This window comes from Cibotium barometz, chromosome 45 (genome assembly GCF_041138505.1).
Source record: "Cibotium barometz isolate CiBa-2024 chromosome 45, ASM4113850v1, whole genome shotgun sequence".
NCBI classification, from domain to species: Eukaryota; Viridiplantae; Streptophyta; class Polypodiopsida; order Cyatheales; family Cibotiaceae; genus Cibotium; species Cibotium barometz.
The window spans coordinates 15,951,166-15,971,650 of NC_141090.1; the positions used below are offsets into that span (position 1 = coordinate 15,951,166).

Sequence of the window (20,485 nt, forward strand, 5' to 3'; positions counted from 1 at the left end):
CCCATACAAACTCTCTTTGCATGCAATTTCCTTGACCATCTCTTCCAGTCTATCAATGCATAAACCAAACAGAGTGGGTGAGAGCGGACAGCCTTGTTTGACGCCCATATTGCTATAAAATTTCTCGGACATACCATTTGTGCATTTCAATTGGCATATTACCCTTTCATAAAGCCTACACACATTCATTCTTAGCTCTTGTGGCACTTCTAGATGCTTCATCCGTTCCCATAGGCTATCCCCTGGCATAGTATCAAGGGCCTTCTTAAAGTCTATGAAACAACAGTAGAGGGTTTTGCCTTTTAAGCGACTCTCCTCCATCATAACCCGTAGAGCAACAGGATGGTCTATAGTGCTAGCTATGTTCAGGTCCAAAACTAGCTTGGCCGTGAGCTCTCTTTTTCTCCTCTTCTGCCCGAGTGCTTAGCTTTTCTTTTGCCCGAGAGAGAGAAATGAAATGATATATTAACGTCTCTAAGAGGCCATAGTGGCCTATGAGACCAAAACTGAGAGTACATCTGAAGTTGGTGTCTCATCAAAGAGAACAACTAAATGAGACTAAAAAGTACAATAAACTGATTGTCTTACGGTTATAAGAACAGAACTGTAAGACTCCGAGATGATACCGAGTAGAAAATACGAGTAGAAAATACGGGAAAATACTGAAAAATGTATATCAGGTAGATCCATGTATGCTGATCAATTGAAGTGCTGCCCTCTCCTTAGATCAAGTATCTCTGCCATGGGGCTGTCTAGAATGGAGAGGTCGTAGAAGTGAGGTAGGCGCCTCCGATGCTGAGCAATAATGGCTCTGATCTGGCGATGGTGAGGATGCCGTGGTCGGGATCTTGGTGGGCGTGGCCGACGAGCACGACATAAGATAACTACTCTATCAGTGGTGACTCCCTGGGAGCGTGGTCAGTGCCCTGATGGCCCAATGGAGGAGGTATCAGGAGGTGTGTGGGTTGGGTTGCTGGTGCTGGTGCGGAAGAAATCTGTCAGGGTCCTTTGTCTAGGTACATCATGGCTCGGCCTCCTGTCTGCCAAGAGTCTCTCTCTGCATCTCCTGAGCTCAAGTAGAAACAATCCCAGGCATCTTTGATCCTCAAACTCCATGACCTTGCGTAACGGCCCAAAACCCTCTCGGAAGAGGCAGTGATATCTCTCATAATAGACCGTACATCGGCAAATGTAGTGTTCCTCTGTCTCTACCTCCTGGCAGCATAGCTGACAAATGCGGTCATCCAAGATCTGATGCACACATCGCCTTGTCTCAATCCGCAGCTGGTGTGATGAGGTCCGGATCTGTCCAATGGTACAACGTATCCCATGTGATAGGTGTACATCCATGTACGCCGGACATCCGGTGAGAGGTGTAGAAAATGGCTCTTGTAATGAGCCATTTTCGTGCCCAAGGGCTCAAGGGGGCTAGTCCATGTCCTCTCTGTGTCCACTCTGATGATATCCATCCTGATCACGCGGTTTTGCTCTGAGCGGGTGAGATCCAAAAATGGACAATCCAGACTGTACTGAAAGGGTGGTAGTGCCTCTATCCGCAAACCATGTAGGTCAAACCATGATCTCATCTGAGCGTACCAACAATGAGTATCTCCATCCTCTGCCAACTGTATGGATGAGGTCAATGCCAATCGGGAGTACCTCTGCTGAGGGAGCTCCCATAGCCGCTGTAAAAAGGTAACTGCCTGGAATAGGGCCTCGGCTACTACTGGTGGGGCACCCAGCTCAGCCCGAACAATCTCATATGGTACTAACGATTTGCTCCGAATCATGCGGGCAATCATCATAATCAGTGGTCTCTCCATTTGCCTCCATCCCTCATCTGTCCCTCTCTGAGATCTGTGATGTATACTGGGTCCCCAAATTGGAGCTCCGTACAGGAGGGTCGGTGTGACAAGTGTATCAAATAGCCACAATTTGGTGCGTGGCTCCTGAAACTGTATGTGTGCACACTGCCTCTCAAGTGCCCCCAAGGCTGCATGCCCTCGAGCTAATCTAGCTGCTGCTGCCTCCTTCAGGGAGAAACGCGGTCCTGTGAAAGTAACTCCCAAGTAGACATATGACCTGACGTACTCTATCGGCTCCCCTCGGAAAGTGAACTGAGGCTCTGATCTCGTCACCCATGCCTGTGGTGTTAAACACCATAACCTTGGTTTTCCCAAGGTTTACTGTCAGATCTTTATCCGCACAGAAAGCCTGTAATGCATCCAGGTGTCTGTGAAATCCCTCTGGAGAGTCTAAGATTAGAACAATATCATCAGCATATAACAAGATGGGTATCAACACCCCTGCCAGGCATGCCCCTAGGCCTCCCAATCTGTCTACATAATCAGAGACCGCATCAATGTACATTCCAAAGAGGGTGGGCGATAGCGGGCATCCCTGTTTCACCCCTATCGTGCTGGTCACCCTTTCAGATGGTCCGCCTGGAGCTCGGACTCTGCCTATCACAAACTCATACAACCCTCAATACTTTTTGTATTTCTTGGAGTATTTATATTTGTACAAGTGTCACGGGCCTGACAGGCCAGATTTCTCCACAAGGGAGTGAAAACAACCAAATAAAACTGGTTCAAGTCGATGAAGAGGTGCTGGTCAGAGTAGCCCCAAATCACAGGCTCATTCCCACCTTCACTGGGTGGACACTGCCTTTCACTGGTGTTCCGGGACCGTGCACCAACAGGCACGCCCGTACTAACGTAGGCCAAGGGGTACACCGCGGAGGGAGCATGGCCTGGTTCTCCCCAATGAGCTTTGCTCCCAAATTCCCTGGTGAGTCAAACCTTCACTGGCTCTCAGAAGCTCTGAGAGCGCGGTTAATAACACCACACAGGGAAATATACTGACCACACCAGGAAGAACATTCCTGAGCATGGTCAGCATATACATGCTTTGCTCTTGCACTACACAACTTAAAGAATTCTCTGAATTTAAATTAACAAATTTCAGAATTACACAAATGAGAAAACATGAGGGCACCTGGTACGGTGAGTACAATCTAGGTACAACAGGTACAATTTGTAGCGGGTACAATCAGGCACATCAGGTACAGCCAGATAGTATTCAGGTTCTGTACTTGCAGCAGGTTCAGCAGGTACATTAAATGCTTCACACGTGTGCAGGTACAACCAGCCAAGTACTATGCAGGTACTGTACTTGCAGTAGGTACAACAGATACATTAAATGCTTCACATGTGTGCAGGTACAACCAGCCAGGTACTACGCAGGTACAGTAGGTATATTAGATGCTCCACACGTGTGCAGGTACAACCAGCCAAGTGCTATTCAGATTTTGCAGCAGGTACATCAGGTGCTGTACTTGCAGATTCAGTACATGGGCAGCAAGTATAGGCTGGTTCAGAGCAGGCAGGTACAGTTTTCAGCAGCCTTACAGCACACGTGTGCAGGTGGGAGGCAGGTACAGCAGGTACTTCAGCTGTACAGCACACAGGCAGCCTGTTCCATTCAGGTGGGCAGCAGGCGAGTACAAAAAATGGAGTAGAATACCAGGCGATGGAGAGAGCAGAGCAGGTGATGGAGAGAAAAAATTCAGCCACCACCCACGTGGGGCATAAAATATTAATATTTCATGCAATACTTTTTTTGAAGGTTACAAAGCCTTAAAACCAATTTAATACTATGGGCACCATCAAAAGAAAATGTCCAGCCCCTTTTTAAAATGTGCGTGAACACATTAGCTTATAAACATTAAAGTTAGCCATAGTTTATGTATTTTACATTTTAAAAAGGCCAAAATGAAACACCTGTTCACACGCCACACCACCAAGTCAACAAACAGCATTCCACGGTACACTGGGGGCGTCCCCGTCCAGTGTACTGGCACGGCATAACAGGTAGACACGCAAACAAGTCATGCAAAAACAAATTTATGCATGCAGTCATAAATGCATGTATACAAATAATGGACGAAATCTCCCTTCCATGAAACTTGTACAAGAGGTTCCTGTCGGGCACAAAACTGGCGTGACAAATATAAATAAATATGTCCTGGTCTTCCTATGGAGTGACAGTCCCATAGGTAAGACACCATCCTGGCCATACACGGGTGGCACCAACAGGCTTCCGTCCATACTGCATGAAGCAAATCACACACGGATGACATGAAAACTGGTCCTCGTCCATGTGACGCAGCACTGGTCACACACGGGTGTCACTGACCTGGCTCCCGTCCATGTGACACCATAAAACTGGCCCTTTCACATGGGACACTGGCTTGGCTCCATGTGAACATGGCACAAATCTGGCCGCTCTATGGAGTGACAGTCCCATAGAAGTGGCTCCAAAAATGGAGATGGACCAAATGGTGACATCCCCCCGGGCTTCTAAACAGTTGACCTCAACTGAAAGCCTCAAGATATGCCTGTAGAAGCTGAGGGTAGTCAGCAAAATAATCCTCATCTACCCACTTTGCATCAATTGGTAAATAATTTTTAAATTTCACAAGGTATCTCCTGGAAAGCTTCCCATGTGGTAACTTTTTCTCCTTGTGAAATACAATCTGCCCTGGCTGAAGGATCTCCTCAAGCTCATCAACTTCTGGCGGATCTTCTGTGAAACAGGCTCCTCTGGATCTGGCCCCACATACTTCTGCAAAAGACTCACATAAAAAGCATTGTGAATCTTCCAATGGCTGGGTAAAGCAAGCCTGAAGGACACTTCATTGATCTTGTCAATCACTTGGAAGGGTCCATAATATCAAGTAGAAAGCTTTGGATATGATCCCTCTTGTCCTGGCCTCTTCCGAAGCCTAGCTTTCTCAAATTTTAGCAATATCCAATCACCTTCCTTGACTTGCATGTCTCTTCTATGCTTGTCAGCAGCCCTTTTATGCTTATCTTGTGACCTTGCAATGGCTGTCCGCACCTGAGCAAAGGCTACATCCAAGTCACGCACATACTCATCAGCTGCAAAAATCTCATCCTTTGTACAAAGGATGGATGGCAAGATCACTCTGCCATAAATAATCTCAAACGGGGCCTTTCCTGTGGAGGCATGAACTGTGTTGTTGTAGGCAAACTCTACAAGTGGAAGATACTTCTCCCATGCAGTCTTTTGATCTGCCACATAACACTTCAACAAATCCAACACGGCTGAATTTGCAGCTTCACTTTGGCCATCCGTTTGGGAATGATAAGCTGATGAAAACTCAAGTTTAGTGCCCATGTTATCAAATGAACCCCTCCAGAAGAGGCTCGTAGTCTTGGGATCTCTATCTTTAACAATGGACTTAGGCATACCATGATGCTTGAAGATGTTAGCAAGAAAAAGCTTCACCACCATATGATCAACTTTAATGGTTTTCTTGACGGGCAAGAAGTGAGCTTGCTTGCTAAACCTGTCCACAATGGTCTAAATAGCATCATCCCATGCTGGGATCTAGGCAAGTCCATAATAAAGTCCATAGTAATACTTTCCAATGGCTGTGAGGGAATAGGCAATTGTTGAAGCAAACCTGGAGGCTTTTGCCTGTCAAAATTTCACCTTTTGGCAAGTAAGACATGCATGTATATATGCCTCAATGTCTTTACTCATGCTTGGCCAAAAGAAATCTCTCTCAATCATGCGTGTCGTAGGCATGATACCTCGATGACCAGCATAAGGTGGAGTGTGACATTCTTCCATAACCTTTGGACGCATATCCTTCACTACACATACGCAGTTATCCTTCATAAGATAATCCTCTTTAATCACATAAGATGCATGTGAGTGACCAACCATCAAATCAGTCCATATATGGCAAAAATCAGCATCCAAATGATACAAATCTCGCATGGTAGATAAGTCCCCATGAGAGGCCACTGAAACTGCAGCCACATAAGGCCTCCTGGACAATGCATCTGCCACTACATTCTTCTTTCCCGGAGTATGTACAATCTGAAAATGAAACATGGAAAGAAAGTTTGCCATTCTCATCTGCTTCTCCGAAAGCTTTGTTTGTTTGAGATAGAAAGTATCTCAAGCTTTGATGATCTGTCTTGACTACAAATTCAGTCCCAAGAAGATAATGTTTCTATATCTTTAAGGCATGAATTACAGCCAAGAGCTCTTTCTCATAGATATCCATATGAAGCTTGGCATCATGCAATCGACGGCTCTTATATGTAACTGCATGACCTTCTTCATTTAGGACAGCCTCTATACAATCGCCACAAGCATCACATTCCACTATGAATGACCTTTGCAAGTCCGGAACAATCAATACGGGTCTACATATGATAGCATTCTTGAGTTGCAAGAAGGCATCGTGCTCCTTTGGGGTCCATTTAAAAGTGGCTTTCTTCTTCGTGAGATCATGTAGAGGCGTGGCAATCATGGCAAAATGCCTTATGAAGCGCCTATAATATGAACATTAACCTAGAAAACTACATACTTGATGTACATTTTGCAACTCTGGCCAATTCCGAATGGTTTCAATCTTGGCACGATCCATTCTTACACCATCCTTGGATACAATGTGACCCAAAATAGTGTATCTCTGAAAGAAAGAATTCACTTTTCTTGGCATTAATGAAGAGTTTATGCTTCCGCCACGATGGGGCCGGAATATCCTATCCATCATACGATTGAATGTGGCTGGGGCATTGGTGAGACCAAAAGGCATCACCAAAATTCATACAATCCAAAAGCTGTCCTGAATGCAGTTTTGTGGACATCCTGTGGCACCACTCGAATTTGGTCATAACCACTCGTATCTGGTCATAACCACTCTTCAAATCAATACGGCTGAAACAAGCTGAGCCATCAAGCTTATCCAAAATGTCATCAATACGCGGGATTGGAAATCTATTCTTGATGGTGAGCTTATTTAGAGCTCTATAATCCACACACGTGCGGAATGACCCATCTCTCTTTTGAACAAGAAGCACGGGAGAGCAATAAGGTGAGGAACTTGGCTGAATCAAACCTTTCTCCAAAAGCTCATTAACTTGCTTCATGATCTCTTCTTGTTGTGCGGCACTCACACGATATGCAGGTTTGTTAGGTGGAGAACTACCTGGCACAAGATCTATGCGATGATCCTCGAGCCTTTGAGGAGGTAATGCTCCTGGCAATGCATCAGTAAAATAATCTTTGTATGCATGAAGAAAATTCAGCCTATCCTGAGTCAAAACATCCACATTTTCATGACTTGGTTCAATGCTATCACAAACAAAAACCAAGTACGTAGAAAGACTCTTTTTCATTGCTTTATTAATCTGGATGTGAGATACAACTGGGATAGAATCCCCTTCCTTGCCAGCATCAATAACATGCATGCGGCCTCTATGCATAAAGGAAATCCGGTTTGTCTTGTTATCTTTGCGGGGCTCGAGCCTATGATGCCATGGCTTGCCAAGCAATACATCGCATGACTTGTTTGCGTGTGTCTGCCTGTTATGCCGTGCCAGTACACTGGATGGGGACGCCCCTAGTGTACCGTGGAATGCTGTTTGCTGACTTGGTGGTGTGGCGTGTGAACAGGTGGTATGTATTTTCATTTTGGCCTTTTTAAAAGGTAAAATACATAAACTATGGTTAACTTTAATGTTTATAAGCTAATGTGTTCACACACATTTTAAAAAGGGGCTAGACATTTTCTTTTGATGGTGCCCATAGTATTAAATTGGTTTTAAGGCTTTATAACCTTCAAAAAAAGTATTGCATGAAATATTAATATTTTATGCCCCACGTGGGTGGTGGCTGAATTTTTTCTCTCCATCACCTGCTCTGCTCTCTCCATCGCCTGGTATTCTACGTTTTTTGTACTCGCCTGCTGCCCACAATGTTGACAGCGGCGACGGCAGAGGCGGCGGCGCACAGGCAGCGGTGCGTCGAGGCAGGCACAGACGGCTGTTGTTGCAGGTGGCGCAGGGCGCCCAGATCTGAGGCGCAAGGCGGCGCAGAGGACGGGCAGCGCCAGATCTGGAGCGGCACAGGTGGCGCGAAGCGGGCGGCGTGAAGCAGATCTGGGGCGGCCGCGGATAGCTATGGCACACAGGGGCGGCGGCGGTGTGCAGAGGCGGCTGAGGGCGGCGGCAGGGTGGTTGTAGGGCGGCTGAAGGCAAAACCCTAACCCTAACCTAATGCAGCAAAATCCTAATGCCCTGATGTGTGCAATAGGCTCAAGCTCTGAAGGGCACCAATGTTGGGTAGGAGGGAAGCTAGCTTGCGCGCGCGCGCACACACACACACACACACACAACCTCAAGCACAGAGAAACGTGAGAGTGCTGGAAAAGATGTACTCAATAATGATATGAAATGAAAGTACAAGTGAGTACTAAAAAGCCTAGGGCAAAGTGCCCAACACACATAAGTGTGTTCACACGGGGAAAAAACCCTGTGTCTAGTCATAGGGAAAAAGTGCCCATGAGTAAGTTGGGTTCACACTTGAACTAGCCGGGAGTGGACATGACCAACAGGTGTCTCATCAAAGAGAACAACCAAATGAAACTGAAAAGTACAATAAACTGACTGTCTTACAGTTATAAGAACCGTAAGTAAGACTCCTAGATGATACTGAGTAGAAAATACTGGAAAATGTATATATGTATATGTATACATATGTATGTATATGTATGTGTATATATATATATATATATATATATATATGTATGTATATATATATGTATGTATATATATATGTATGTATATATATATGTATGTATGTATGTATGTATGTCTGTAGAACACTTGTGCCTAGGTGCTAGGGTTTTCCAGAGATAGAAAGAAGTGTGCGGCAGAATCACACATACAACACACACAAGAGTCCTAAAGTACTGCTTTGTATTATGTACAAGAAAGAAGTAATACAACTGAAATTCAAGTACAAGATGTGGATGAGAATGAAGATGCCAAATCACAGCCCTGTGATCTACTCTACACTCTTGGCTAGCACTTCGCCTATAGGGAAATGCTTTGTGAAGTCCAACACTGAGGAAAGCAGTCTGCAGATGAATATGACGATTTGGCTACCCACGTATATATATGCACCAATGCTCCTAATCGGCTAGTAGTAATTGCTGTTGGCCAACTGTACCCGACTGCCATGTCACCACTACCACATCATCATTGCCAGTCTGCCACGTGGCATCTATGTTGACTCTGCCTGTTGGCTGCTATCCGACGTCTAGCTCTACCCTACATACTCGTAGGTGTGTCACATTCTCCCTTACTTGCATTGCAACTGTACTCAGTTGCACGGTGTCCGTATAAAGTGTCCTTCCATAAAAGGAAAAGATCCAAGCAAAGCTCATCCATAGTTGTCATGGTATGAAAATATGATACCGTATGGAAATTTTTGGTACAATATGAAATTTTGGGAGCCACATGCTCCCGTCTTAAGCATGAGGTACGGCTTGGGCAAATCATGAAGCGCCAAGCGCAACGGATTTCTCAATGGCTCACCCAATGCAAGAAACGGGAGTTCTACGCTTGGAAAGAGGATGAGTTATACCGACTTTTCTTAGGGCCGAATTGCAAAGAGGCATGGAGGAAACTCCGAGAACATCGCCCCCCCACACCTATCACCTGCCCTGACACATGGCACTCCTATGCATGCTCCCTCTTATCATATCCCCCATTAGCCACCCCTACCCCCACCACCAGATCCCCGCCCCACCAACTCCACCTTCTTCACAAAGGGCATGGTCCTCAAGGCCATTCGTAGACTACGTAATGGGTGAGCCCAAGATCATGAGGCCGAGTACATCTCGCATGCCGATGATACCTTGGCGCCCCTACTAGCCTACATGTTCAATAGGGCCCTTTGTGAAGGTTTTCCATCCTCTTGGTCCACCAACACCATCACCCCCATCCTCAAAGCCGGAGATCCACTTGATCCTAATAATTACAGGACGATCATGATTGGCCACACGTTGGCCAAACTCTATGGATCGGTGCTAGAGGCGGAGCTCTGTTCATTTGCAGAGAGCCAAGGATGCAGAGCCTCAGGACAGGCAAGCTTTTGGAGGAGCTACTCTACCCTTGACCACATCTTCACCCTCCGTGCCATCATCGAGGAGGGTAGAGCACATCAGAGGATTTACTGCTGCTTTGTGGATTTCCGCAAAGCTTTTGATACTGTACCCCGAGCCCGCCTCCTACACCGTCTACAGAAGATAGGAGTTTCGTTTGACATGGTTTGGAGCATCATCGCCCTCTATGAGTCCGTCACTGGATGAGTGAGAGCCCCAAGAGGTACATCACAAGAGATTTCCAGCACTATTGGGGTGAAACAGGGCTGCCCTCTATCACCCACTCTTTTTGGCCTCTAGATCTTCATTGATGGATTAGGCGGGGCTGGTCCCACAGTGGCAGGCATATCGATCCCCATACTACTTTATATAGATGACATCGTTGTCCTCTCAGATTCAGCCGAGGGGCTTCAGAGACAGTTGGATGCCTTACAGGACTTCTGCACTCAACGAGACCTCTGTGTTAACCTTGGTAAAACCAAGGTAATGGTCTTCAATACGTCTCACCTCTTCACATCCAGATTGAGCTTCACATATAGAGGGGATCCTATGGAGATTGTCTCATCCTATGTTTACCTTGGTGTCACTTTTAGTGGTCCACGCTTCACCATGCTTCCCGCATCACATGCCACAGTGACACGGGGATATGCAGCCTTGAGCTTACTTGAGCGTAAGTGCCAGGCGCATTTCCAAGAGCCCAGGACGAAGGGTTGGCTTTTTGACACCCTCGCCAGAGGACCTCATGGGAGCTCCAATTGGTTGGAGTGTCCACAATAGTGCTGGGTACAAGGGGGTCAGAATCAGGGATTTTCAGGAAGGCACGGAGTTCCTGTGGCGCTTCGTTGTTGCCATTTTGCACTGCATTCTTCAGCCAGCAGTTGCCGTCTCCGGTTGCCTGTACACAGAAGCCAGACAAGAGCACTGGTCGAAGCACTGCTGCTTGCATTCTTCCTCCGACAAACCTTGCAAATAAGCCAAATCATTGGATGGGAAATTCGTGACTTCCATCTCTACATACTTGATGCTACTGCAGTTGATGATCTGGTTATTCGGACGGCATCCAGCAGACAGATCCTTGGAATTGATGGCTGAGAAGCCTGGTGGGCAAACGCAAGTGGGTTCCGGCTCATAGATGCATACACCGTAGCTACCACAGACGAATTAGAGCCATGGTCATTAGAAATGAATGTTGAGTTGATTGATGATGGGGAGTTGTAGAGAGAGATGTTTGCGAGTGAATCGAACTGGAAGAAGATGGATTGGGCTGGGGTTCCCGGAACCGGCGCCCCTTTTTTGTTGTGATACGCTTAAAGCTTTTTTGTCTTTAGAAGGGGGCGAGCACTCTTTTCAAGTACAATTGGCCCCTCTACCTTTATTTTTTGATCAAATGAAAACACTTTGGTTTATCAGGACACAATCATGGTAAATTTAATTGTAATATAGGCCAAGTTAGTTGTGTTTTTGGGGTAAGATTTTTGATTGTCTGCACTTTGCTGGCTTCTGTCCTACAGGGTGGAAGATTTCCTCATTGAATGGTATTTAGGGGGGTCGTCAGGTGCACTCTCTGCTGGTGATTCTCCTTCATTGCCATTCCATGATACACCATCTAAGACAGAAAATGATGAGATGGTTTGTCAAGAAAATGAGTTCAGTGCAGAACATCCTTTTTTTGAAAGTTATGCTGTAGACATAGAAACAAGAGAAGGCTCTGAAAGTTTTGCTGGCTATCAAGATGTTTTATACTCAGAAGCAGCACAACAAGAAAATGAAAGCAATCGTATGTTTGACATTGAAGCCATTTCTATTCTCACATATGAGGAAAGCTTGTGAGAATTTCATATTATTCAAAGGCTGATTTTACTACCAACTTTTATCTAGGATTGTACAATGTCGACAATACTGAAGGTGCCCAAACTGAAGAGGATAAAAGAGAGATGGATTTATGGAAAGCTCAGTATGGGCAAGTTGTGAGAAACGATGCCGAAGCACAATCGTGTCCAAGGGCAATCAATTTGTGGAACTGGACAACAGCTGTGCAGAAAGTGAAGAGTAGAAAGAAAAGCTCTATATCTTTGGTTGGTCAGCTTGCTGCAATCCCAAGCAGACTCCACCCTTCCCTCCAACGTTGTAATGGTTTTATTAAAACCAGCTGTATTTGTGAGGTCAATCTGGATCTAGTAAAGGTCTCATCAGGTGCAAATGCTGCCATCTAGCAGTTTTCTCCAAGTATACAAGCACCTTGAAATGACTTCTAACATTGAGACCACGATCAACTGCCTTGTGTTTTGCAGGTGAGCTCTATAGGCTAAGGCAACCAAGCTCCAAATACTTAACTTCTGTCTCTATGTATGACTCATCCAATCCAACCAAAGATTGGGACTTCCCATGTATCCGTTTGTGTGTCCTTGAAGATGTTAAAAGCCACACTGAGGATGTATCAAATGCTGCTTTGAAGCCATCACATGATTCTCGTGTTGCAAAGCCATTCGTGCCAAATTTGAATCATCAAAGATACCAGCATCTTAACAGAAGAAAGGTGGTTGTGATTTCAGAATCCACAATATTTTGAGGGGTCCTCTTGCAACCAACTAGGTTTTTTTGTGGAAACTTCAACAAACCAATGCTTCTTTTTCTTCATGCAGGCAGCAACACCTTCAGTACCAGAAGGCATACGAGCTCTGACAGACAAAGAAATTGCTTCAGTTGAAGAGGTTGGTTATATCACATGCCACACAGTGTCTTCTGATAGTTTCTCAGGTATTTAGCTTCACATTCTGACAACTTTTGTTGGTTGCAGAGAAGACAGAAGTACCGAGATCGAGCAAAAGAGCGCAGGGAGCTTCGTGGCGAGTATGGAGTAGGCGTGAGACATGGTCTGCATAGTAATGACCAGGAGCTATATTCCTCAGCCAAGGACATGGACAATGAATGCGAAAAGGCATCAGTAAGGCACTCGACAGCAAAACACATGCTGGAGAGAATGGGCTGGCATGAGGTCAGTACTATGTGAGCATTGTGAAGCAATATGCTAAAGGTTGTTCAAAACAATATTCTAGCTTTTGGTCATGGTGAGGCATCCTAAAGGGACCCACCTTGTAACTTTGTTATTCGTAGGATATGATTGTCAAACAGCATTTCTACTCCCAAGAAAAGATCCTTCACTAGTAGTGAAAGAAAACATTTGTAAAAGTGAACTACAAAGCAGCCCTCAAGTGGACCAACATGTACATCCCTCCAGTGAGGTATAGGGGGGCTCCCTCTCTGGCTGGCAACTCTCGGAGGGAGGCTACATCAGGGGAGGAGGGAAAAGTCAGAGTGGGGGCCTGTAGTGTTATGTCGTGTGGCCTGATCCCATAGTGAGGAATGGTCCCGGCTCCACGTGAGTAGAAACGCTGCACCCTATTGGAGTCGTGTACGAGTCAAGAGTGCCGGACTGTAACCGCTCCCTACAGGAGGCCTACAAATCGGAAGATAAAATACACATTTTTAGTTCACTTAACTAATACAAACAATGTACATTTTTAGCAACATTAAAACTGAAAATGACAAAGAACACTTGACACCATCACTGGGGCCGGAAAGGGCCGGCCCCCCCCTCAATACAGTTTGTATTTCTTGGATTATTTATATGTACAAGTGTTCACGGGCCTCAAGGTTCTCCATAACAAGGAGTGAGTACAACTGAAAAAACAATAAGATTTTGTCGATGAAGAATCAATTTTGTTGGAGTAGACCAAATCACAGGCAGTCTCCCACCTTCACTGGGTGAACACCTGCCCTTACTGGTCTTCTGGGATTGTGCACCAACAGGCACGCCCGTACTAACGCCTGGCAAGGTGAAGCACCGCGGAGGGAGTAATACCTGGTGCTCCCAAGTCGTCTTTGCTCCCAGTTTTCCTGATACCCACATGACCTTCATTGGCTCCTTCAAATGTGAGGGCGCGGTCAGGGTAATCATGGGAAAAGTCAACATCCCAGTGGCCTTCCATGGTGAAGGAAACTGGTGGTGATGCTTTGCCTGACAAGAATTGTAAAAACAACATTTAATTTTAATAATATCTGAATCTAAAAATACAGAAATAAGTACTTGACAAAGATTCAATTTGGGGTTGGCAAGTGAAGAGGCTATTTCCCCTTTTTTAATGTGATCCCGGTCAATGCAAACAACAGGCACAAGTATGGCAATTAATAGCTACTGATGTGACAGCCAGTAGGTACAATAATCAGGTACAAGACAGCACCCACAGGTTCGATAGGCGGGTATAGTAGCAACTGGCAAGTACACAGCAAGTACAAATCTGCAGGCGGATATTGTACTGCAGGTATTGGGCAACAAGCGGGTACAATTTTGCAGCAGCTGGTACAGGACATCAGGTGGGTATAGGTGCTGCAGCAGGTACAGTACTTGCAAGCGGGTATAGCAGGTACATTACTTGCAGCAGGCGGGTACAGTGCTGGTACAGAGGCAGGTATAGTATAGCAGCAGGCGGGTACAATTCTGTAGCAGGTACAGTAGACAGAAGTTGGTGGGTCTAAAGGACAGCCAGCCGGTTCAGATCAGCAGGTGGGTTGGAGGAGATGGATTACAGGATAGCAGCCAAGCGGGTTGGAGGAGGCAGGTACAGAAAACCACTCTCCCTTCTCCATACAGAAGCCTCCTTCCATCAACCACCCCTTCCCTCCCTCCCCCGCCCCCCCCCCCCCCCCCCCTCCCGACACTTACCATCCATGTGTGGGGAAGGAAAAGTTTCCCATGTAATCCTTAATTTAAATATTATTAAACTTTAATTAAATTGGGCACTCACATTAGAACAAGTGTCCGGTCAATAATTTTAAATGTGTGTGAACATCCAACCTTATAAACATTAAGGTTTACATTACTTCATGGATTTTACGTTTGAAAAGGCCAAAAAGGGCAATACTTACCATCTGTTCACACGCCACAACAACTTGTCAGCAAATAGCACACCCATGGTACACTGGGGGCGTCTCCGTCCAGTGTATTGGCACGTCAAGCAGGCAAACAAGTCATGCGAAAACAAGTTTATGCATGTAAATATAAATGCTTGTGCACATGTAATGAACGAAATCTCCCTTTCATGAAACTTGTACAAGGATTTCTTGTCGAGCACAAAACTGGCGCGACAGAAATCTGAAGTCCTGGTTTTCCTATGGAGTGAGAGTCCCATAGGCAAAACACACATCCTGGCACGGGCCTTCCTATGGAGTGACAATCCCATAGACAAGCTCGGCACAAATATCAATCCTACCATGGAGTGACAGTCCCATGGATAAGACACAATCCTGGTCATAGACAGGTGGCAAAAAGTAGGCTCCTGTCCATATGGCACAATACTGGTCACACACGGGTGGCACAAAACTGGTTCCCGTCCATGTGACACAAGATGATTGACCCTTTCACATGGGGCACTGGCCTGGCCACGTGAACATGGTACAAATCTGGATGAAGTGGCTCCAAAAATGGAGATGGACCAAATGGTGACATCCCCCCTGGCTTCTAAACAGTTGACCTCAACTGAAAAGCCTCAAGATATGCTTGTAAAAGCTGCGGGTAATCAATGAAATAATCCTCATCTACCCACTTTGCATCAATGGGTAAGTAGTTCTTAAATTTCACAAGGTATCTCTTGGAAAGCTTCCATGTGGTAGCTTTCTCTCCTTGTGAAATACAATCTTAGTGACCATCTGTTTGGGGGTGATAAGTAGATGAGAACTCAAGCTTAGTGCCCATGGTATCAAATAAAGCCCTCCAAAAGAGGCCCGTAGTCCTGGGATCTCTATCCCCAACAATGGACTTAGGCATGCCATGATGCTTGAATATGTGAGCAAGGAAAAGCTTCACCATATGATCAACTTTAATGGTTTTCTTGACTGGCAAGAAGTGAGCGTGCTTGCTAAACCTGTCAACTATGGTCCAAATAGAATCATTCCCATACTGGGATGTAGGCAAATCCATAATGAAGTCCATAGCAATGCTTTCCCATGGCTGCGAGGGAATAGGCAATGGTTGAAGCAAACCGGGAGGCTTTTGTCTATCAAATTTCACCTTTTGGCAAGTAATACATGCGCGTGCATATGCCTCAATGTCTTTACGCATGCTTGGCCAAAAGAAATATCTTTCTGCCACACATTAGCAGTTATCCTTCATAAGATAACCCTCTTTGATCACATAAGAGGCATGCGAGTGACCAGCCATCAAATCAGTCCATATATGGGAAAAATCAGCATCCAAATGATGCAAATCACGCATGGCAAATAAGTCCCCATGAGAGGCCACTGAAACTGCAGGTATTTAAGGCTTCCTGGACAAAGCATCTGCCACCAAATTCTTCTTTCTCGGAGTGTGTACAATCTGAAAATGAAACATGGAAAGAAAGTTTGCCATTCTCATTTGCTTCTCCGAAAGCTTTGTTTGAGATAGAAAATATCTCAAGCTTTGGTGATCTGTCTTGACTACAAATTCAGCCCCAAGAAGATAATGCTTCCATATTTTTAAGGCATGAATTATAGCCAAGAGCTCTTTTTCATAAATGTCCATATGGATCTGCAATCGACGGCTTTCATAAGCAACTGCATGACCCTCTTGATTTAGGACAGCCCCTGAACAATTCCCACATGCATCACATTCCACCGTGAATGGCTTTTGCATGTCGGGAACAATCAACACGGGCCCGCAAATGATATTATTTTTGAGTTGCAAAAAGGCATCTTGCTCATTGGAAGCCCATTTAAAGGTGGCTTTCTTCTTTGTAAGATCATGTAATGGCGAGGCAATCTTGGCGAAATGCCTTATGAATCGCCTATAGTATGAACACAACCCAAGAAAGCTATGCACTTGATGTACATTTTGCAACTCTGGCCAATTCCGAATGGTTTCAATTTTAGTAAGATCCATTCTTACACCCTCTTTGGATATGATGTGCCCCAAATAGTGTATCTCTGAGAGGAAGAACTCACTTTTCTTAGCATTTATGAAGAGTTTATGGTTTCGCAACTCTTCAAACAATGTAGCCAAATGAGTTTTATGCTCCTCCTCATTCTTGAAGAAAACCAAGATATCATCAAAGAATACACCTATAAACTTACGATGGGGTCGAAATATCTTGTCGTCCATCATACGGTTAAATGTTGCCGGGGCATTGGTAAGGCCAAAAGGCATTACCAAGAATTCATACAATCCAAAGGCTGTCGTGAATGCAGTTTTATGGACATCTTGGGATACCACACGAATCTGGTGGTAACCACTCTTCAAATCTATACGGCTGAAACAAGCTGAAATATCAAGCTTATCCAAGATGTCATCTATACGTGGAATTGGGAACCTGTTCTTGATGGTGAGCTTGTTTAGAGCTCGATAATCCACGCGCATGCGGAAAGATCCATCCTTCTTTTGCACAAGAAGTACGAGAGAACAAAAGGGTGAGGAGCTGGGTTGAACCAAACCCTTTTCTAAAAGCTCATTAACCTGCTTCATGATCTCCTCTTGTTGTGCAGCACTCACATGATATGCGGGTTTGTTAGGTAGGGAACTACCTGGCACAAGATCTATGCAATGATCTTCGGGCCTCTCAGGTGGTAGTTCTCCTGGCAATGCATCAGCAAAACAATCTTTATATGCATTAAGAAAATTCAGCCTATCTTGAGTCAATACATCCACATTCACATTACTTTGTTCAATGTTGTCACGAACAAAAACCAAGTACGTAGAAAGACTCTTTTTCATTGCCTTATTAATTTGGATGTGAGAGACAACTAGGATAGAATCCCCTTCCTTGCCAGCATCAATGACATGCATGCGGCCTCTAGCATAAAGGTGATCCTGTTGGTTTTATATTCTTTGCGGGGCTCAAGCCTATGATGCCAAGACTTGCCACGTAATACATCACATCCATTGAGTGAGGCAATCAAGAAATGCTCATGATCCAAATAACCTTGTATATGAATGCGCAACTTTCCCATAAGAGGAGTGACCTATACCTCTTTGCCAACAAAAGCTGCCTCTGCTTCAATTTGGGGTCCCATGTCCCCAATCTCTATGTCCAAGGTGGCTGCTATCTGTGTAGAGATGAAGTTATCTGTTGCACAATCATCAAACATGAAGGATTGTGCAATAGATAACTTCATCTCTCTTTGCCATCATGCTCAGTGGTACCCTGCACATCGGGTATGGCATGCACATTTGCCTTTGGTGGCTTGTCTTCATTCTTTTGATTGCGGGTATGGCATTGCCTAAACATGTGCTCTTTACTACCACAAGAAAAGCATTTTCCCTCTTTGGCATATTGCTCCCTTTGCTCGGGGGTCAAGCCAAACTTGTTCTTTGGTCCAATGTCCTTGGATGGGGTATTTTCAGCTTTACCTCCCTTTTAGGCTTCCTGAAAGCTCTTTTTAAGTGACTGTCCACCTTTTTGCAAGTTTGGAAAAGCCCTCTCTTTGCCCTTACAACTTCCCTGTTCTTACTTAATTTTAAGCACCAATTGTTTCATAGCAAGAGCAGATGCTATGAGCTGCTGAAGAGTGTGTTTCGGGTGCAATTCGATGCCTAAACGATAAGCTGGTTGCAATCCGGAGCGAAACTTTCTCTTCCTTTCATCTTCGGAGAGTTGCATAAAGGGAGTTACCTCAAGCAACACTTTCCAAAACTTGTTAACATACTACTGCACACTTTCATTGTCTTTTTGCTCAAGTCTATCCCACTTCTGGGTGAGAGTTTGCTCCATATTAGGAGGCAAAAATTGTGCATAAAATCTATCCTTGAACTCTTTTCAAGTGCAAATGGGATCTTTGGTGGTCTTTTCAGTGATCCACCAATGGGCAGCTGTCTCCTTCAAGAACATGCTTGCATGATGAATTTTAGACTTCTCAGTGAAGTCCTTATCACTAAAAGCAATGTCAAACTGTGCCACAAAAGCAAGCACCTTGGAGGCATCATACTCTCCATGAAAGGCATCAAATTTCACGGACTTGTCCCTTGCCATGAACTCCTTGAGCTTTTTGGGATGTGATACATGTTCTTCTCTCTTTCTCTTACCCTTATCCAATTGGGCAGCCCTCTTTGCATGGGCTTCATCATGGGCAACCAAAGATGTTTCAAGAGGCATGGTGGCATGTGCATTATGAATCTGTGGCCCAGATGCATGTGATCTCCCCAAATGATGCAATGTCTCACCACGAGACAACTCAATGGGCAAAGTCTTTCGGCTTGCATGCTGACCACTCTCTCCATGATATACATCCTTTGAATCCACAAGGCCATCATGTCGCCCACTAGCTCCAACATGCACATACTTGTTGCCTCCTGTCCCGTGAGGAGTAGATGCATGGTGAGAAGTGAGTGATACCTCTTCCTTGTGTATAAAAGACCTCAAGCGTTGAGATGCTGGGTCTCCCTGCTTCAAACGAGGTGGATTCTTGAATACTAACTCTCCATCCTCTCCTTCTTTGAGATCACCCTTTCGGATGAGATAGGAGAGTGCCAACTCCCTTGGTTTCTTGCCCACTTCACGAGCCATGGACTCAAAGGTCATATCCACCATAGCATCAGCTTTCCTTGCTTCAATGACACTTTGTACATGGGGATCTTCATGCAAATTTCAGCTCTCCTTTGCCTGCAAAAGCTTCTTCATGTGCTCCAATTCAGCCCTCAATGCATTGGGCTCATTCTCATGCATAGGCTCTTTTCCACGGGATGGCTGTCCCATCAAAGCACTGTCATAGACTCTCTCAAGAGGCTTGTGCCTTCCATGCAATGCATCGGAATCGCGAGAGGCACTTGATTGACCTCTTGAATTTGGAACTTCCAAAGGGTTGCCTTGGTTGTCCATTGAGTCAAGTGTCTCTGTATGCTTCCGATCTCAAAACACCGTCTCCTCTTGAGAAAGAGACGGCTGGGCCCTGATACCAATGTAACCACTCTCTACGGGAGGCCTACAAATCGGAAGATAAAATACACATTTTTAGTTCACTTGACTAATACAAACAATGGACATTTTTAGCAACATTGAAATTGAAAATGACAAAAAACACTTGACACCATCACTGGGGCCGGAAAGGGCCGGCTCCCCCCTCAATTTAGTTTGTATTTCTTGGAGTATTTATATGTACAAGTGTTCACGGGCCTCAAGGCCAGATTTCTCCATAACAAGGAGCGAGTACAACTGAAAAAACAATAAGATTTTGTTGATGAAGAATCAATTGTCGGAATAGACCAAATCACAGGCAGTCTCCCACCTTCACTGGGGTGAACACCTGCCCTTACTGGTCTTCCGGGACCGTGCACCAACAGGCACGCCCGTACTAACGCCTGGCAAGGTGAAGTACCATGGAGGGAGTAATACCTGGTGCTCCCAAGTCAGCTTTGCTCCCAGTTTTTCTCATATCCACATGACCTTCATTGGCTCCTCTAAATGTGAGGGTACGGTCAGGGTAATCATGGGAAAAGTCACCACCCCAGTGGCCTTCCATGGTGAA

The 20,485-nt window shown here is 45.3% G+C and overlaps 1 protein-coding gene across 1 annotated transcript in view; it reads left to right on the forward strand.

Moving 5' to 3' along the window:
- The window catches only part of LOC147612486 (D111/G-patch domain-containing protein), a 69,495-nt gene that overhangs the window by 39,948 nt on the left and 9,062 nt on the right, over nucleotides 1-20,485 (forward strand). Inside the window, exons 3-7 of the mRNA XM_086783115.1 lie at nucleotides 11,506-11,771; nucleotides 11,873-12,187; nucleotides 12,286-12,530; nucleotides 12,637-12,705; nucleotides 12,792-12,989. Of these exons, the coding sequence (XP_086639241.1) occupies nucleotides 11,506-11,771; nucleotides 11,873-12,187; nucleotides 12,286-12,530; nucleotides 12,637-12,705; nucleotides 12,792-12,989 (1,093 nt within the window). The remainder of the gene's footprint in view (nucleotides 1-11,505; nucleotides 11,772-11,872; nucleotides 12,188-12,285; nucleotides 12,531-12,636; nucleotides 12,706-12,791; nucleotides 12,990-20,485) is intronic.